Source organism: Rhinoraja longicauda, chromosome 4 (genome assembly GCF_053455715.1).
Source record: "Rhinoraja longicauda isolate Sanriku21f chromosome 4, sRhiLon1.1, whole genome shotgun sequence".
NCBI lineage: Eukaryota > Metazoa > Chordata > Chondrichthyes > Rajiformes > Arhynchobatidae > Rhinoraja > Rhinoraja longicauda.
The window spans coordinates 89,241,248-89,258,874 of record NC_135956.1 but is presented as its reverse complement, the minus strand read 5'-3'; the positions used below and the strand labels follow the sequence as shown (position 1 = coordinate 89,258,874).

The 17,627-nt window shown below is 47.4% G+C and overlaps 1 protein-coding gene across 1 annotated transcript in view; it reads left to right on the top strand.

Moving 5' to 3' along the window:
* ccdc12 (coiled-coil domain containing 12) overlaps window positions 1–13,406 on the top strand; it is a 52,765-nt gene extending 39,359 nt beyond the window's left edge. The window contains exons 3-7 of the mRNA XM_078398742.1: window positions 5,298–5,377; window positions 7,246–7,307; window positions 9,893–9,927; window positions 10,463–10,539; window positions 11,578–13,406. Of these exons, the coding sequence (XP_078254868.1) occupies window positions 5,298–5,377; window positions 7,246–7,307; window positions 9,893–9,927; window positions 10,463–10,539; window positions 11,578–11,657 (334 nt within the window). The 3' untranslated portion in view covers window positions 11,658–13,406. The remainder of the gene's footprint in view (window positions 1–5,297; window positions 5,378–7,245; window positions 7,308–9,892; window positions 9,928–10,462; window positions 10,540–11,577) is intronic.
* The last annotated feature ends 4,221 nt before the right edge of the window (window positions 13,407–17,627 follow it).

The following is a 17,627-nucleotide window of genomic DNA, read 5'->3' as shown; positions in this document are numbered from 1 at the left end:
GCACACTAGCGATAATTTTACCGAAACCAATTAACCCACAAACCTGGGTATCACAAAATGCCGGAGTAATGCTCCGGTGGAGGCAGGCTCGATTTTATTATTTAAGATAGGTATATGGATGAGAGGGGATTAGAGGGTTATGGTCTGAGAGCAGGTAGATGAGACTAGGTCAGAGAGAGTGGTCGGCGTGGACTGGTAGGGCCGAACGGGCCTGTTTCCGTGCTGTAGTTGTTATATGGTTATATGGTTAACTCAGCAGGTCAGGCAGCATCTCTGGAGAGAAGGAATGGGTGACTTTTTCGGGTCGAGACCCTTCTTCAGACTTCACATCAGTCTCGACCCGAAACGTCACCCATTCCTTCTCTCCAGAGATGCTGCCTGACCCGCTGAGTTACTCCAGCATTTTGTGATACCTTCGATCGGTACCAGCATCCGCAGTTATTTTCCCACGCAACCTACAAGCCTGTATGTCTTTGGAATGTGGAGCACCTGGAGAAAACCCACGAGGTCACGGATGGCACACGTGGTCAGAATGGAACCCGGGTCTCTGGCGCTGTGAGGCAGCAACTCTACCGCCATGCCACCGTGCTGCCTCTAACTCTGCTCCTAACTTGTCACCATTTAGTTGATTCTGCATGAGAATGCACAGATCCCATTGCACAACGGTTTATTATCCAAGAGCTTAGAAAAAAGAAGTAGGTAGGAAAGAACCGCAGATGCTGGTTTAAGTTGAAGATAGACACAAAATGCTGGAGTAACTCAGTGGGACAGGCAGCATCTCTGGAGAGAAGGAATGGGCGACGTCTCGGGTCGAGACCCTTCTTCAGACTGAAAAAGAAATAGGTACAGGAGTAGGCCATTCGGCCCTTCAAGCCAGTACCGCCATTCAATATGATCAAGGCTGATCATCCAAAATCAGTACCCCGTTCCTGCTTTATCCCCCTATCCCTTGATTGCGTTAGCCCTAAGAGCTAAATTTAACTCTCTTGCAAACATCCAGTGAATTGGCTCCACTGCCTTCCGTGGCAGAGAATTCCACAGATATACAACTCTCTGGGTGAAAAATCTTTCCTCGTCTCAGTCCTAAATGGTCTAACCCTTATTCTTAAACAGCGTTACATTTCTCAGCATCTCTCTCTTGGTCATTTTATTATGGAAATGTAATAATGACATTCTTGTAAGGTTGGCGATGTGATTAACTCAAGGGAGTTGATTATTTGGATAATCAAGGCCTGATTAGAAACAGTCAACATGGATTTGTGCCTGGAAGGTCATGTTTGACTAATCTTCTTGAATTTTTTGAAGAGGTTACCAGGGAAATTGATAAGGGCAAGGCTGTGGATGTTGTCTATATGGACTTCAGTAAGGCATTTGACAAGGTTCCACATGGAAGGTTGATTAAGAAGGTTAAATCGTTGGGTATTAATAGTGAGGTTGCAAGATGGATTCAACAATGGCTGAATGGGAGATACCAGAGGGTAACGGTTGACAATTGTATGTCAGGTTGGAGGACAGTGTCTAGTGGAGTGCCCCAAGGATCTGTGTTGGGTCCACTGTTGTTTGTCATTTACATTAATGATCTGGATGATGGTGTGGCAAATTGGATTAGTAAATATGCAGATGATATTAAGATAGGTGGAGTAGTTGATAGTGAGGTAGATTTTCAAAGTCTACAGAGAGACTTGGGCCTTTTGGAAGGGTAGGCTGAAAGATGGCAGATGGAGTTTAATGTTGATAAGTGTGAGGTGCTGCATTTTGGTAGGACAAATCAAAATAGGACGTACAGGGTAAATGGTAGGGAATTGAGGAATGCAGTGGAACAGAGGGATCTGGGAATAACTGTGCATTGTTCCCTGAAGGTGGAATCTCATGTGGATAGGGTGGTGAAGAAGGCGTTTGGTATGCTTGCCTTTATAAATCAGAGCATCGAGTATAGAAGTTGGGATGTAATGTTGAAATTGTACAGGGCATTGGTGAGGCCGAATCTGGAGTATGGTGTGCAGTTCTGGTCGCCAAATTATAGGAAGGATGTCGACAAAATGGAGAGGGTACAGAGGAGATTTACTAGAATGTTGCCTGGGTTTCAGCACTTAGGCTACAGAGAGAGGTTGAACAGGTTGGGTCTTTATTCTTTGGAGCGTAGAAGGTTGAGGGGGGACTTGATAGAGGTTTTTAAAATTTTGAGAGGGACGGACAGAGTTGACGTGGGTAGGCTTTTCCCTTTGAGAGTGAGGAAGATTCCAACAAGGGGACATAGCTTCAGAATTGAGGGACAAAGGTTTAGGGGTAACATGAGGGGGAACCTCTTTACTCAGAGGGTTGTGGCTGTATGGAATGGGCTTCCGGTGGAAGTGGTGGAGGCAGGCTCGATTTTATTATTTAAGAGTAAATTGGATAGGTATATGGATAAGAGGGGATTAGAGGGTTATGGTCTGAGTGCAGGTAGATGAGACTAGGTCAGGGAGAATGGTCGGCGTGGACTGGTAGGGCCGGACAGGCCTGTTTCCATGCTGTAGTTGTTATATGTTATATGTTATATGTTATGAGTTGGGCATGAATGTGCCCTGCACTCCCCGATATCTTGTCCCAATCGTGCCTCTTCTCTGAAGATAATCGACAGAAAAAAACTGGAGTAACTCAGCAGGTGGCGACAGCATCTCTGGGGAAAAGGAATAGGTGACAATTCCAGTCGAGGCCCTTCAGAGATGCTGTCCGTCCCGCTAAGTTACTCCAGCATTTTGAGTCTATCTTCGGTTTAAACCAGCATCTGCAGTTCCTTCCTACACATTTATTTTCTCTGTAGGTTTTGGATTACTTCCGTTCAATTATAATGGAAAATATCTGCCTTTAATATTGTGCTCTCCATGTACGTACAGGCATCGCATTGGACGGCACGGTGGCGCAGCGGTAGAGTTGCTGCCTTACAGCGCCAGTGACCCGGGTTCAATCCCGATTATGGGTGCTGTCTGTGCGGAGTTTGTACGTTCTCCCATTGACCTGCGTGCGTTTTCTCCGGGTGCTCCGGTTTCCTCCCACACTCCAAAGACACACTTGTACATTGTCACTAGTGTGTAGGACAACGCTAATGCACGGGGTCATCGATGGTCACCATCGACTCAGTGGGACGAAGGACCTGTTTCCGCGCTGCATCTCTGAAGTCTAAAGAACATCTGATTCCCAAAGCACTGTGCAGTCAAGGAAGTTGAAAGGAACTGCAGAGGCCGTTTATGAAAACAAATCAAAGTACTGAAGTAACATGTTTAGGAAGGAACTATAGGATGCTGGTTTAAATCGATGGTAGACACAAAAAGCCTGAGTAACTCAGCGTGTCAGGCAGCATCTCTGGAGAAAAGGAATAGGTGACGTTTCTGGGTCGAGTCTGAAGACGGGTCTCGACCCGAAACGTCACCAATTCCTTTTCTCCAGAGATGCTGCCTGACCCACTGAGTTACTCCAGCATTTTGTGTCTATCTTCTGGAGTAACATTGCGGGTCAGGCAGCATCTCTGGGGAAAATGGATGGGTGATGTTTCATTTCGAGTTGGGACACGACTTCAGAATAAAATGTTCTGTCACATCGCGCTGAAACATCTGAGTATTGTATAATGAAGGGTGTGGCTTTATCTGTGAGGGAGATTAGCACTGTATATGTTCTGCATCACAATGAGAAGGAAATGAAGTGACTGCTTGGTACATCTGATTTTGATTGCACTCATTGAGAAATGCATATTAACTGGGATGGTGAGATAGCTTCCTGTTCCTTTTGAAGAGTGCCACGATATTTCAGCGGATAACAAATTTTAGCTTAATACCTCGTCACAGAAATATAAAATACAATTTACATTGTGCACTCCAGCATTGTTGAAATCCATAGGCCATTTAACCTTGGGTGAGAATGCCTTCAACTGAGCCCATTTGGTAGCTAAAGACAGATGCAAAGTGCTGGAGTAACTCAGCGGGTCAGGCGGCAGCTCTGGAGAACATGGATAGGTGACGTTTCACAGAGTGCTGGAGTAACTCAGCGGGTCAGGCAGCATCTGTGGAGAACATGGATAGGTGACGTTTCACAGAGTGCTGGAGTAACTCAGCGGGTCAGGCAGCATCTCTGGGGAACATGGATAGGTACAAAGTGCCGGAGTAACTCAGCGAGTCAGGCAGCATCTCTGGCGAAAAAGAATGGGTGACGTTTCGGAATGGAACCCTTCTTCACACTGATAGTCGTGGGGAGGGAACAAGAGGTAGGAAAAGGCCAGAACAAATCAGGGCCGGCAACAGATGACCAAGGAAGGGTAGAGCCCATAAATATGCAATTTGCTAGCTATATTTTCAAATTGCCTCCACGCATTCTTCCCTTCATAACTTCACCGCCATGATCTACTCGAAGCTCAATATTGATCCTGTCATCTTCTGCGAATACGGCAGGATCTCTGACTTTAATTTCTGTTCTAAAATTGTTTTCCTTCCCTGATCGCAACTCCATTAGAAGCCCCATTCCTTGTAACTAGGGTTGTCAACTGTCCCATATTAGCCGGGACATCCCGTATATTGGGCTAAATTGGTTTGTCCCGCACGGGACCGCCCTTGTCCTGTATTAGGCCCGGGGGGGCTCTGTAGGCCGGATGCTGTAGGTCCAGACAGACAATAGGTGCAGGAGGAGGCCATTCGGCCCTTCGAGCTAGCACCGCCATTCAATGTGATCATGGCTGATCATTCTCAATCAGTACCCCGTTCCTGCCTTCTCCCCATACCCCCTGACTCCGCTATCCTTAAGAGCTCTATCTTGGATGCATTCAGATAATTGGCCTCCACTGCCTTCTGAGGCAGAGAATTCCACAGATTCGCAACTCTGACTGAAAAAGTTTTTCCTCATCTCAGTTCTAAATGGCCTACCCCTTATTCTTAAACTGTGGCCCCTTGTTCTGGACTCCCCCAACATTGGGAACATGTTTCCTGCCTCTAACGTGTCCAACCCCTTAATAATCTTATTTGTTTCGATAAGATCCCCTCTCATCCTTCTAAATTTCAGTGTATACAAGCCTAGTCGCTCCAGTCTTTCAACATATGACAGTTCCGCCATTCCTGGAATTAACCTAGTAAACCTACGCTGCACGTCCTAGTGGGTATAGGATAGTGTTAATGTGTGCGGGGATCGCTGGTCGGTGCGGACTCGGTGGGCCGATAGGGCCTATTTCCGCGCTGTATTTCTAAACCAAACTAAACATACGTTTTTTAAAAATCTAATTTTATACAAGCTTATTTAATATTGTTGAACCATGCCTTTTGATCTTTCTCTTTTAGAGAATTAAAGCTTCGCAACTATGTTCCAGAGGCGAAAGAACTGAAAGATCGACTTGTACCCAATGCTAAGCCGGCCTCAGGTTAGTATCATGTGAGATACAACTCGTGTTCCTGGCCCCTGAAAACGCTGTTCATTGCAGCTTTCTCAGACGTTTGTCACTGTTGGACCAAAAAAAGTTTGATAATGGACTCAGTACATGATCTGCACCTCTCTCATTCATAATGTTCAGGACATTTTTGGGCGGCACGGTGTCGCAGTGGTAAAGTTGCTACCTTACAGCACCAGAGACTCGGGTTTGATCCTGACTACGGGTGCTGTCTTGTACAGAGTTTGTACGTTCTCCCCGTGACCGCGTGGGTTTTCTCCGGCTGCTCCGGTTTCCTCCCACACTCCAAAAACGTATAGGTTTGTAGGTTTTTATTCACAAAATGCTGGAGTAACTCAGCAGGTCAGGCAGCATCTCGGGAGAGAAGGAATGGGTGACGCTTCGGGTCGAGACCCTTCTTCAGACCTAGGTTTGTAAGTTAATTGGCTTTGATAAAATTATTCATTGTCGCTTGTGTGTGTAGGATAGTGCTCGTGTACGGGATGATCGCTGGTCGGCGTGGGACTTGGTGGGACAAAGGGGCTGTTTCTCTCAACTAAACCAATGTTTACAGGGATTATGGGTCAAACGTAGGGAGATGGGGCATCTTGGTCATAAGTATTCATAAGTGATAGGAGCAAAATTAGGCCACTCGGCACATCGTCTAACATAGAAGCATAGAAAATAGGTGCAGGAGGAGGCCATTTTGCCCTTCGAGCGAGAACCGCCATTCATTGTGATCATGGCTAATCATCCACAATCAGTAACCTGTGCCTGCCTTCTCCCCAGATCCCTTGATTCCGCTAGCTCCTAGAGCTCTACCTCTTTTAAATTAATCCAGCGAATTGGCCTCCACTGCCTTCTGTGGCAGAGAATTCTATAGACAATAGGTACAGGAGAAGGCCATTCGGCCCATCGAGTCCACTCCGCCATTCAGTCATGGCTGATCTCTGCAGCGTAGGTTCACTAGGTTAATTCCCGGACTGGCGGGACTGTCGTATGTTGAAAGGCTGGAGCAATTAGGCTTATATACACTGGAATTTAGAAGGATGAGGGGGGATCTTATTGAAACATATAAGATAATTAGGGGATTGGACACATTAGAGGTAGGAAACATGTTCCCAATGTTGGGGGAGTCCAGAACAAGGGGCCACAGTTTAAGAATAAGGGGTAGGCCATTTAGAACGGAGATGAGAAAGAACTTTTTCAGTCAGAGAGTGGTGAAGGTGTGGAATTCTCTGCCTCAGAAGGCAGTGGAGGCCAGTTTGTTGGATGCTTTCAAGAGAGAGCTGGATAGAGCTCTTAAGGATAGCGGAGTGAGGGGGTATGGGGAGAAGGCAGGAACGGGGTACTGATTGAGAGTGATCAGCCATGATCGCATTGAATGGCGGTGCTGGCTCGAAGGGCTGAATGGCCTACTCCTGCACCTATTGTCTATTGTCTATTGTCTAATCCCATTCTCCTGCCTTCTCCCCGTAACCCTTGACACCCGTTCTAATCAAGAACTTGTCTATCTCTGCCTTAAAGATATCCACTGATTTGGCTTCCACTGCCCTCTGTGGCAATGAGTTCCACAGATTAACTGCCTTCTGACTATAGAATTCTGAGGCTATGTCCTCTGGTCCTAGACTCTCTCACGAGTGGAAATATGCTTTCCACATCCACTCTAGCTAAGCCTTTCATTATTCTGTAAGTTTCAATGAGGTCCCTTGAATGGCCTAATTCTGCTCCCATCACTTGTGATCTTATGACCTCACGTTAACTATCCCACATGTGTGTTCCGCTTGCTATTGTTTTCATTACCTCTAAATGGTTGTTATCTCCATCTGTTGACGGCTGGTTCTCTGACTCTGTCTCCACAGTGGAGGAGAAGGTGAGGGACCAGAAGGAAGCAGGAAAGCCTGACGCTGTCATTGAAGAAGTGGTACGTCTTTCATTTTATAACAGTCAAGAGTGTTTTATTGTCACATGTCCCATAATACGACAATGGCATTCTTACTTGCAGCAGCACAACAGAATATGTGAACATAGCACACTGTAAACAATATAATAAAAGAGAAAAAAAAGTTTAGTGTGTGTGTGTATATACACTCTTCAGCCCAACTTGCCCACTCCGGCCAACATGCCCCATCTACACTAGTCCTACCTGTCTACGTTTGGCCCATATCCCTCCAAAACTGTTCTATCCATGTACCTGTCTCTAACTGTTTCTTAAATGTTGCTATGGTCCCTGTCTCAAGTTCCTCCTCTGGCAACTTGTTCCATACACCCACCACCCTTTGTGTAAAAAAAAAAAAGCTACCCCTCAGATTTCTATGAAATCTTTTCCCCTTCACCTTAAACCTATGTCCTCTGGTCCTCGATTCACCTACTCTGGGCAGGAGACTGTGCATCTACCTGATCTATTCCTCTCATAATTTTATACACCTCAATAAGATTACGTCTCAGCCTCCTATGCTTCAAGGAATAGATACACATGTGCACACATACAAAACGAACAAGCAATAATAGTGTAATAATAACAATAATAATGTAGTTCAGAGCTTATTGGAGGTTATAATGTTTAATAGCCTGATGGCTGTAGGGAAGAAGCTGTTCCTGAACCTGGTGGTTACAGTTTTCAGGCTCCTGTACCTTCTTCCCGGGGTGAGATGAGAGGGTGGCCAGGGTGGTGTGGGTCTCTGATGATGCTGGCTGCCTTTTTGAGGCAGCCACCCCTGTCGATCCCTTCCTTCGATGGTGGGGAGGTCAGTACCCGTGATGGACCGGATGGACAGTGTTCACAACCTTTTGTAATCGAATATGCAAACGAATTGCAATCCCACTAAAGAAATGTCATGAGGGGAATAGGTAGGGTGAATGGGTGAATGCACAGTGTATTTTTTTACCCAGGTGTTGTCAGGCAACTAAACCATCCGACCGCAACTAGGGAGCAGTCCTGAACTCCTGTGTAGGAAAGAACTGCAGATGCTGGTTTAAATCGAAGGTAGACACAAAATGCTGGAGTAACTCAGCGGGTCAGGCAGCGTCTCTGGAGAGAAGGAATGGGTGACGTTTCGGTCCTGAACTATCTACCTCATTGGGGACCCTCAGACTTTGATTGTACTTTACTGGCTTTATCTTGCACTAAACGTTATTCCCTTTATTATGTATCTGTACACTGTAAATGGCTCGATTGTAATCACGTGTTGTCGTTCCACTGGCTGGTTAGCACGCAACAAAGGCTTTTCACTGTACCTCGGTACACGGGACAATAAACTAAACTCAACTGAAATAAATACAGGCGCTCCCCACCTTACGATGCTTCGACTTCGCGATGGTGCAAACGGCAGCGAGCCACAGCTCGCTTCCGGCGAGCATTCAATGCATTTCGACGTACGATATTTTTGGTTTACAATGAGTTTTCTCGGGATGTAACCCCATCCATCGTAAGATGAGGAGCACCTGTGGGGGTAGGAGAATCAAAATCTTATAGCATTGGAATAATCCATTGTGCTATCTATGCCAATTTAAAAATCCAGTTCCTTGAGTTATCCCATTATGCATATTGCCTTGAAGATTAAGGCTCTGTATGCAATCATTGATGTGGCTTCTAAATCTGATGCAGGGTTCTGCATTCCACTCTCTCAGGCATTTACTTCCATATTCTCACTACGATTTAGCAAAACCGGTTTTGTCAACCACCCTCTAATCCCATCCATTTACCACATTTGGGAGGAGATTCTTACCTATAACTATCAGGCACTTAAACACAACAACCTCCAAATGGGCTCCAAACTACATGGACATGAGGGCATTATTTTGACTGCACTATTGTTTATTTTTATGCGCGCACACACACGCACACACACACACACGCACACACACACGCACACACACACACACACGCGCACACACACACACACACACACACAGATTTCTGAGGGTTGAGTGTATGTATACAAACAATAATAGTGCAAATCCAACTCTCAAATTAATGCGCAGGAAAGAATGCAGATGTTGGTTTAAATCGAAGGTAGACACAAAATGCTGGAGTAACTCAGCGGGCCGGGCAGCATCTCGGGACGGAAGGAAAGGGTGACGTTTCAGGTCGAATCAGTCTGAAGAAGGGTCTCGACCTGAAACATCACCCATCCCTTCTATCCCGAGATGCTGCCCGACCCGCTGAGTTACTCCAGCATTTTGTGTCTGCCTCAAATGAATGCGTTGGGCGGTTCAGACTTTAATTGCGCCCCCTAAATCCCCATTTACTGGTGCCCTCCCCTAAATCCCCATTTACTGGTGCCCTCCCCTAAATCCCCATTTACTGGTGCCCTCCCCTAAATCCCCATTTACTGGTGCCCTCCCCTAAATCCCCATTTACTGGTGCCCTCCAGTAAGGAGAGGAGAAAGGATGGTAAAGAATGATTCTGCTCCCTCCCTATTTTCAGAACGGTTGTGATGTTATACAGTTGTTGAACTTGCATTCACATTGTAATATGATTACTGTTCAACCTTTTCACTCTGTAGGACTTGGTGAATCTTGCCCCCAGGAAGCCTGACTGGTATGTGATTAAACTACGATGTTATTTCTGAAGAAACTTATCCAATTTGTTTCTAATTTAATTTAGTTTAGAATAGCAATGCAGAACGGAAACAGGCCCATCGAGTCCACACCGACCAGCGATCCCTGCACACTAGCACTATCACACACACGCACACACACGCGCGCACACACACACACACACACACACACACACATAAACACACACGACACTTTACACATGCACCAAGCCAATTAACCTACAAACTTCTACATCTTTGGAGTGTGGGAGGAAACCGAAGATCTCAGAGAAAACAAAGAGAAATCCCACGCAGGTCACGGGGAGAACGTACAAACTCCGTACAGGCAGCACCCGTAGTCAGAATCGAACCCATATCTCAGATGCTGTGAGGCAGTAGCTCCACCACTGTGCCTATAATTTTTGTCTTATCTATTCCACCACTTCTCTGTTGTTGCCGGTCACACCGTAGACTGTCTGCAGTTGCTAAGTGGTGCTTTGCAATGTTAAAGAATGTTTTTTTTTTCTCTCTGTTCAGGGATTTGAAAAGGGATGTGGCAAAGAAACTGGAAAAGCTGGAGAAGAGAACGCAGAGGGCAATAGCAGAACTGATCCGTAAGTAGCTCCCTGAGTGGAAATTGCAGGAACCACACCTTAATGGAGTAAATACAAAAAGATCTTTGAGTGTCGAGTGTTGCTGATACCTCTTGTTCTCTGGGACAGTTCTCTCACTAACTGAACATTGGGCTTCAAGTGTATGGCAGCACGGTGGCGCAGCGGTAGAGTTTCTGCCTCACAGCGAATGCCACGCCAGAGACCCGTGTTCCATCTCGACTACGGGTGCTGTCTGTACGGAGTTTGTACGTTCCCCCCGTGAACGTTTATCCGAGATCTTCAGTTTCCTCCCACACTCCAAAGGCATTTAGGTTTGTAGATTAATTGGCTTGGTAAATGTTTAAAAAAATTGTCCCTAGTGGGTGTAGGATAGTGTTAATGTGCGGGGATCGCTGGTCGGCGCGGACCCGGTGGGCCGAAAGGGACTGTTTCCGCACTGTATCTCTAAAACTAAAATGAAACTAAAACTACGTAACTCCCTGAAAGTGGCAACACCATTTTTTAGATAGTGGTTTGGTGGACCTTGGTCCACCAAATAATATTATTGAGGTAATATTAATAAACATAAGGGTTACTCAATAATTAATAAAGGTAGGGTTCTGACCCAAAACGTTACCCATCCTTTTCATCCAGAGGTGCTGTCTAACCCACTGAGTTAACCCAACACTTTGTGTCTATCTTCATCAGTTCTAGGAGAAGAATGAAGCCATTCGGCCCATCAATTCTACTCCGCCATTCAATCATGGCTGATCTATCCTTCCCTCTCCACCTGATTCTCCTACCTTCTCCCATAACCCCTGACACCCGTACTAATCAATAATCTACCAACCTAAAAATATCCACTGACTTAGCCTCCACAGCCTTCTGTTGCAATGAATTCCACAGATTCACCACCCTCTGACTAAAGAAATTCCTCCCCATGTCCACCCTAAAAGGTAGGTCCCTTGATTCTGGTCCGAGACTCTCCCACTAGTGGAAACATCCTCTCATTAATATTCATTCTTCATGAATAAAGATCATTTATTTTCATTCCTACAGGGGAGAAACTAAAGGACAATGAAGAGGACCTGGCGTCTGCAGTTGGAGCGGTGAAGCAGGAGGATTATGATTCTGAGTGAAGCCGGCTCGTTTATGGTCTGAAGAAGGGTCTCGACCCAAAACGTTAACTATTCCTATTCTCCAGAGATGCTGCCTGACCCGCTGAGTTACTCCAGCTTTTTGTGCCGATCTTCAGTTTAAACCAGCCACTGCGGTTCCTTCCTACATGGCTGATTGAAGTGTCTGAGTGCCTGTCTGTGCGTACATGAGTGCGTGTGCATCTGTATGTGCATGTGTGGCTATATGTGTGTGTGTTTGACTGAGAGTCTGTGTGCCTATCTCTGTGTGCACCAGTGTGTGTGTCTGTCTGTCTGTCTGTCCTCCCCCAAGCTAGCTACCTCCCATCCCCCTTACTCCCCCAAGCTAGCTCCCTCCCATCCCCCTTACTCCCCCAAGCTAGCTACCTCCCATCCCCCTTACTCCCCCAAGCTAGCTACCTCCTATCCCTTACTCCCCCAAGTTAGATACCCTCCCCTTCCCCCTTACTCCCCCAAGCTAGCTACTTCCCATCCCCCTTACTCCCCAAGCTGGCTACCTCCCATCCCCCTTACTCCCCCAAGCTGGCTACCTCCCATCCCTCTTACTCCCCCAAGCTGGCTACCTGCCATCCCCCTTACTCCCCCAAGCTGGCTACCTCCCATCCCTTGCTCCCCACAAGCTGGCAACCTCCCATCCCCCTTACTCCCCCAAGCTGGCTACCTCCCATCCCCCTTACTCCCCCAAGCTAGCTACCTCCCATCCCCCTTACTCCCCCAAGCTAGCTACCTCCCATCCCCCTTACTCCCCCAAGCTAGCTACCTCCCATCCCCCTTACTCCCCCAAGCTAGCTACCTCCCATCCCCCTTACTCCCCCAAGCTAGCTACCTCCCATCCCCCTTACTCCCCCAAGCTGGCTACCTCCCATCCCCCTTACTCCCCCAAGCTGGCTACCTCCCATCCCCCTTACTCCCCCACACGCTGGCTACCTCCCATCCCCCTTACTCCCCCACACGCTGGCTACCTCCCATCCCTTGCTCCCCACAAGCTGGCAACCTCCCATTCCTTTTATTCCTCCAAGCTGTCTGTGAGTGTGGACCTGAGAGAGTTAGTCATGTTGTGACTGCCTGTATAGTGAGTCAGAGTTAGGTTATCATGTAGAAACAAGGAACTGCAGATGCTGGTTTACACAATATGACCCCGGCAGCATCCCTGGAGAACAGAGATAGGTGACGCTTATTGTCGGGACCTTTCTTCAGACACCAGATAATCAGTCTGAAGAAGGTTCCCGAGACGTCACCTATCCATGTTCTGCAGGGCTGCTGCCTGACCTGCTGAGTTACTCCAGCATTTTGTATCCTGTTAGGTTATTTCTCAGTAGATTCATAGAAACATAGAAAATAGGTGCAGGAGGAGGCCATTTGGCCCTTCGAGCCAGCACCGCCATTCACTGTGATCATGGCTGATCATCCACAACCAGTAACCCGTGCCTGCCTTCTCCCCATATCCCTTGATTCCACTAGCCCGTAGAGCTCTATCTAACTCTCTTTTAAATCCATCCAGTGATTTGGCCTCCACTGCCCTCTGTGGCAGAGAATTCCACAAATTCACAACTCTCTGGGTGAAAAGGTTTTTTCTCACCTCAGTTTTAAATGGCCTCCCCTTTATTCTTAGACTGTGTGGCCCCTGGTTCTGGACTCCCCCAACATTGGGAACATTTTTTCCTCTTGTTTAATCCCCAAGTTTTTTGACAGTCTTTGTCGGAATGCTGTACTGATTTATAATAAAAGAACAAACCAAATCCACAGAGTCGTTGAAATGAATCCTGACTTACAATCTTGCAGCCACATGGTGTGATGTAAACAATGCTTAAAGGTTTCCGCAGGTCAGTCATCATGTGTGGCAGGAGGCAGCAGATCAATCAACTTTGTAAATTGGTCGTCAAGACGTGGCAACACTTGTGTACTGATATATGATTTTACCGAGATAGAGACATACACATGTGAAAACGCACACCTCCAGATTCAGGGACAGTTTCTTCCCAGCTGTTATCAGGCAACTGAACCATCCCACCACAACCAGAGAGCAGTGCTGAACTACTATCTACCCCATTGGTGACCCTCGGACTATCGTTGATCAGACATTGCTGGCTTTCCCTTGCACTAAACGTTATTCCCTTATACACTGTAAATTGATTGATTGTGATCATGTATTGTCTTTCTGCTGACTTGTTAGCACGCAACATAAGCTTTTCACTGTACCTCGGTACACGTGACAATGAGCTGAGCTGAGAGTCATAGAGTGATACAGCCTGGAATCAGGCCCTTCGGCCCAACATGTCCCAACTACACTAGTCCTACCTACCCACGTTTGGCCCATATCCCTCTAAACTCGTCCTGTCCTATCCATATATCTGTCTAACTATTTCTTCAACATTGAGATAGTCCCGGCCTCAACTACCTCCTCTGGCAGCTTGTTCCATACACCCACCACCCTTTGTGTGAAAAAGTTACCCCTCAGATTCCTATTAAATCTTTTCCCCTTCACTTTAAATCTCTGTCCTCTGGTCCTCGATGCTCTTACTCTGGGTATGAGACTCTGTGCATCTCTACCTGATCTATTCCTCTCATGATTGTATACACCTCTATAAGATCATCCCTCATCCTCCTGCGCTCCAAGGAATAGAGTCCCTCTTGCTATAGTTTAGACCCTCTAGTTCTGGCAACATCCTCCTAAATCCCCTTTGTACCCTTTCCAGCTTGACAACATCTTTCCTATAACCTGGTGCCCAGAACTGAACACAATATTGTAAATGTGACGTCACCAACATCTTGTACAACTGCAGCATCACGTCCCAACTTCTACACTCAATCCTCTGACTGATGAAGGCCAATGTGCCGAAAGCCTTCTTGACCACCCGATCTACCTGCGACTTCACCTTCCAGGCACCTGCACTCCTAGATCCAAAACCTAGGTACATGTGACAATGTCAATAATTTTAATCTACCAAATATTACAACAGGATCCCCGGGACCACTTGCTTTCCATTTACCACAATCAACCCAATTCTGGAGAAGGGTCCTGACCTGAAACGTCACCTCTCCATGTTCTCCAGAGATGCTGCCTGACCCGCTGAGTTACTCCAGCACTCTGTGAAACGTCACCTATCCATGTTCTCCACAGATGCTGCCTGACCCGCTCTGAGTTACTCCAGCACTCTGTGCCTCCGCATCCGAATTCCACCAAACATGAAGACTATGATAACCTGAAGCATAGAAGGCCATCACATCACATCCCTCTTAAACTCCCCCAATCCAACTACCTCCCATCCCCCTTACTCCCCCAAGCTGGCTGCCTCCCACCCCCCTTACTCCCTCAAGCTAGCTCCTCCCATCCCTTACTCCCCCAAGCAAGCTACCTCCCACCCCCCTTACTCCCCCAAGCTGGCTACTTCCCATCCCTTACTCCCCCAAGAAAGCTACCTCCCACCCCCCTTACTCCCTCAAGCTAGCTCCTCCCACCCCCCTTACTCCCGCAAGCTAGCTAACTCCCATCCCTTACTCTCGACCAAGCTAGCTACCTCCCCTTCCCCCTTACTCCCCCAAGCTAGCTACCTCCCATCCCCCTTACTCCCCCAAGCTAGCTACCCCCCATCCCCCTTACTCCCCCAAGCTAGCTACCCCCCATCCCTTACTCCCCCATGCTGGCTACTTCCTATCCTTTACTCCCCCAAGCTAGATACCTCCCATCCCTTACTCCCCCATGCTAGCTACTTCCTATCCCTTACTCCCCCAAGCTAGCTACCCCCCCATCCCCCTTACTCCCCCAATCTGGATACCTCCCATCCCTTACTCCCCCAAGCTAGCTACCTCCCATCCCTTACTCCCCCAAGCTAGCTACCTCCCATCCCTTACTCCCCCAAGCTAGCTACCCCCTATCCCTTACTCCCCCAAGCTAGCAACCTCCCATCCCTTACTCCCCCAAGCTAGATACACTCCCATCCCCCTTACTCCCCCAAGCTAGCTACCTCCCATCCCTTACTCCCCCAAGCTAGCTACCTCCCATCCCCCTTACTCCCCCAAGCTAGATACCTCCCATCCCCCTTACTCCCCCAAGCTAGATACACTCCCATCCCCCTTACTCCTCCAAGCTAGCTACCTCCCATCCCTTACTCCCCCAAGCTAGCCACCCCCCATCCCTTACTCCCCCAAGCTAGCCACCCCCCATCCCTTACTCCCCCAAGCTAGCTACCTCCCATCCCTTACTCCCCCAAGCTAGCTACCTCCCATCCCCCTTGCTCCCCACAAGCTGGCTACCTCGATGTGGGGGGAGTCCAGAACCAGGGGTCACAGTTTAAGAATAAGGGGTTGGCCATTTAGGACTGAGATGAAGAAAAAAAATTTCACCCATAGAGTTGAGAATCTGCGGAATTCTCCACCACAGAAGGCAGTGGAGGCCAATTCACTGAATGTTTTCAAGAGAGAGTTAGATTTAGCTCTTAGGGCTAACGGAATCAAGGGATATAGGGAGAAAGCTGGAACTGGGTACTGATTTTAGTTGATCAGCCATGATCATTTTGAATGGCGGTGCTGGCTTGAGGGGCAGAATGGCCTACTCCTGCACCTATTTTCTATGTTTCTATCACAGTTTGCTTTGGGAAATATTGCCTATCCACGATCCCCTGGGATGCTGCCTGACCCGCTGAGTTATTCCGGCAATTTTAGATTAGTTTAGAGATACAGCGCGGAAACAGGCCCTTCGGCCCACCGGGTCCGTGCCGACCAGCGATCCCCGCACATTAACACTATTCTACACACACTAGGAACAATTTTTACATTTACCAAGCCAATTAACCTACATACCTGCACGTCTTTGGATTGTGGGAGGAAACCAAAGATCTCGGAGAACGTACAAACTCCGTACAGACGGCACCCGTAGGTCTCCGGCGCTGCATTCGCTGTAAGGCAGCAACTCTACCGCTGCGCCACCATAGCGGAGTCAGGGGGTATGGGGAGAGGACAGGAACGGGGTACTGATTGTGGATGACCAGCCGTGATCACATTGAATGGCGGTGCTGGCTCGAAGGGCCGAATGGCCTCCTCCTGCACCTATTGTCTATTGACTGCTTGGGAAATCAAATTCCTTGTATGTTGCAAAACATACTTGGCTAATGAAGTATAATAATAATAATAATAATAATACATTTTATTTATATAGCGCTTTTCATATACTCAAAGACGCTTTACAGAGATTTTGAGAACATAGGGAAATGAATAAATAGATAAATAAGTAAATAAATAAATGAACAGAGAAAGGAGACAGAAGTATGAGTGTGTCACTGTTCTTTTGTGTTATTGCTTGCAAATTGTGCAAGACTCTACTTACACAAAGAGTAATATCATCAACAGCTGCTCAGCTATTTAAGTCTGAAGAAGGGTCTCGACCCGAAACGGCACCCATTCCTTTTCTCCAGAGTTATTGTCTGACCCGCTGAGTTGCTCCAGCTTTTTGCGTCTTACATATTCTGCTCTCCTGCAGCAAGTAAGACTTTCATTGTCCTATCAGGGACACATGACCATGAAACACTCTTGACTCTTGACTCCACGCAAGCTGTTTAATAAGGCAGCTCACCAGCACCATCTTGTGGACCATGAAGATAAGACACAGAGTGCTGGAGTAATTCAGCGGGTCAGGCAGCATCTCAAATGCGCTTTATTTGTCACACATACAACTGCACAGTGCCATTCGTTAGTGTATATATTACACATGCAAGCGCCACCATTTTGGGCACCATGCGTCAACCAATCTGCTCTCCCGGTGGCTGAGCACTTCAACTCCCCCTCCCACTCCCAGTCTGACCTTTCTGTCATGGGCCTCCTCCAGTGCCATAGTGAGGCCCACCGGAAATTGGAGGAACTGCATCTCATATTTCGCTTGGGCAGTTTGCAGCCCAGCGGTATGAACATCGACTTCTCCAACTTTAGATAGTCCCTCTGTCCCTCTCTTCCCCCTCC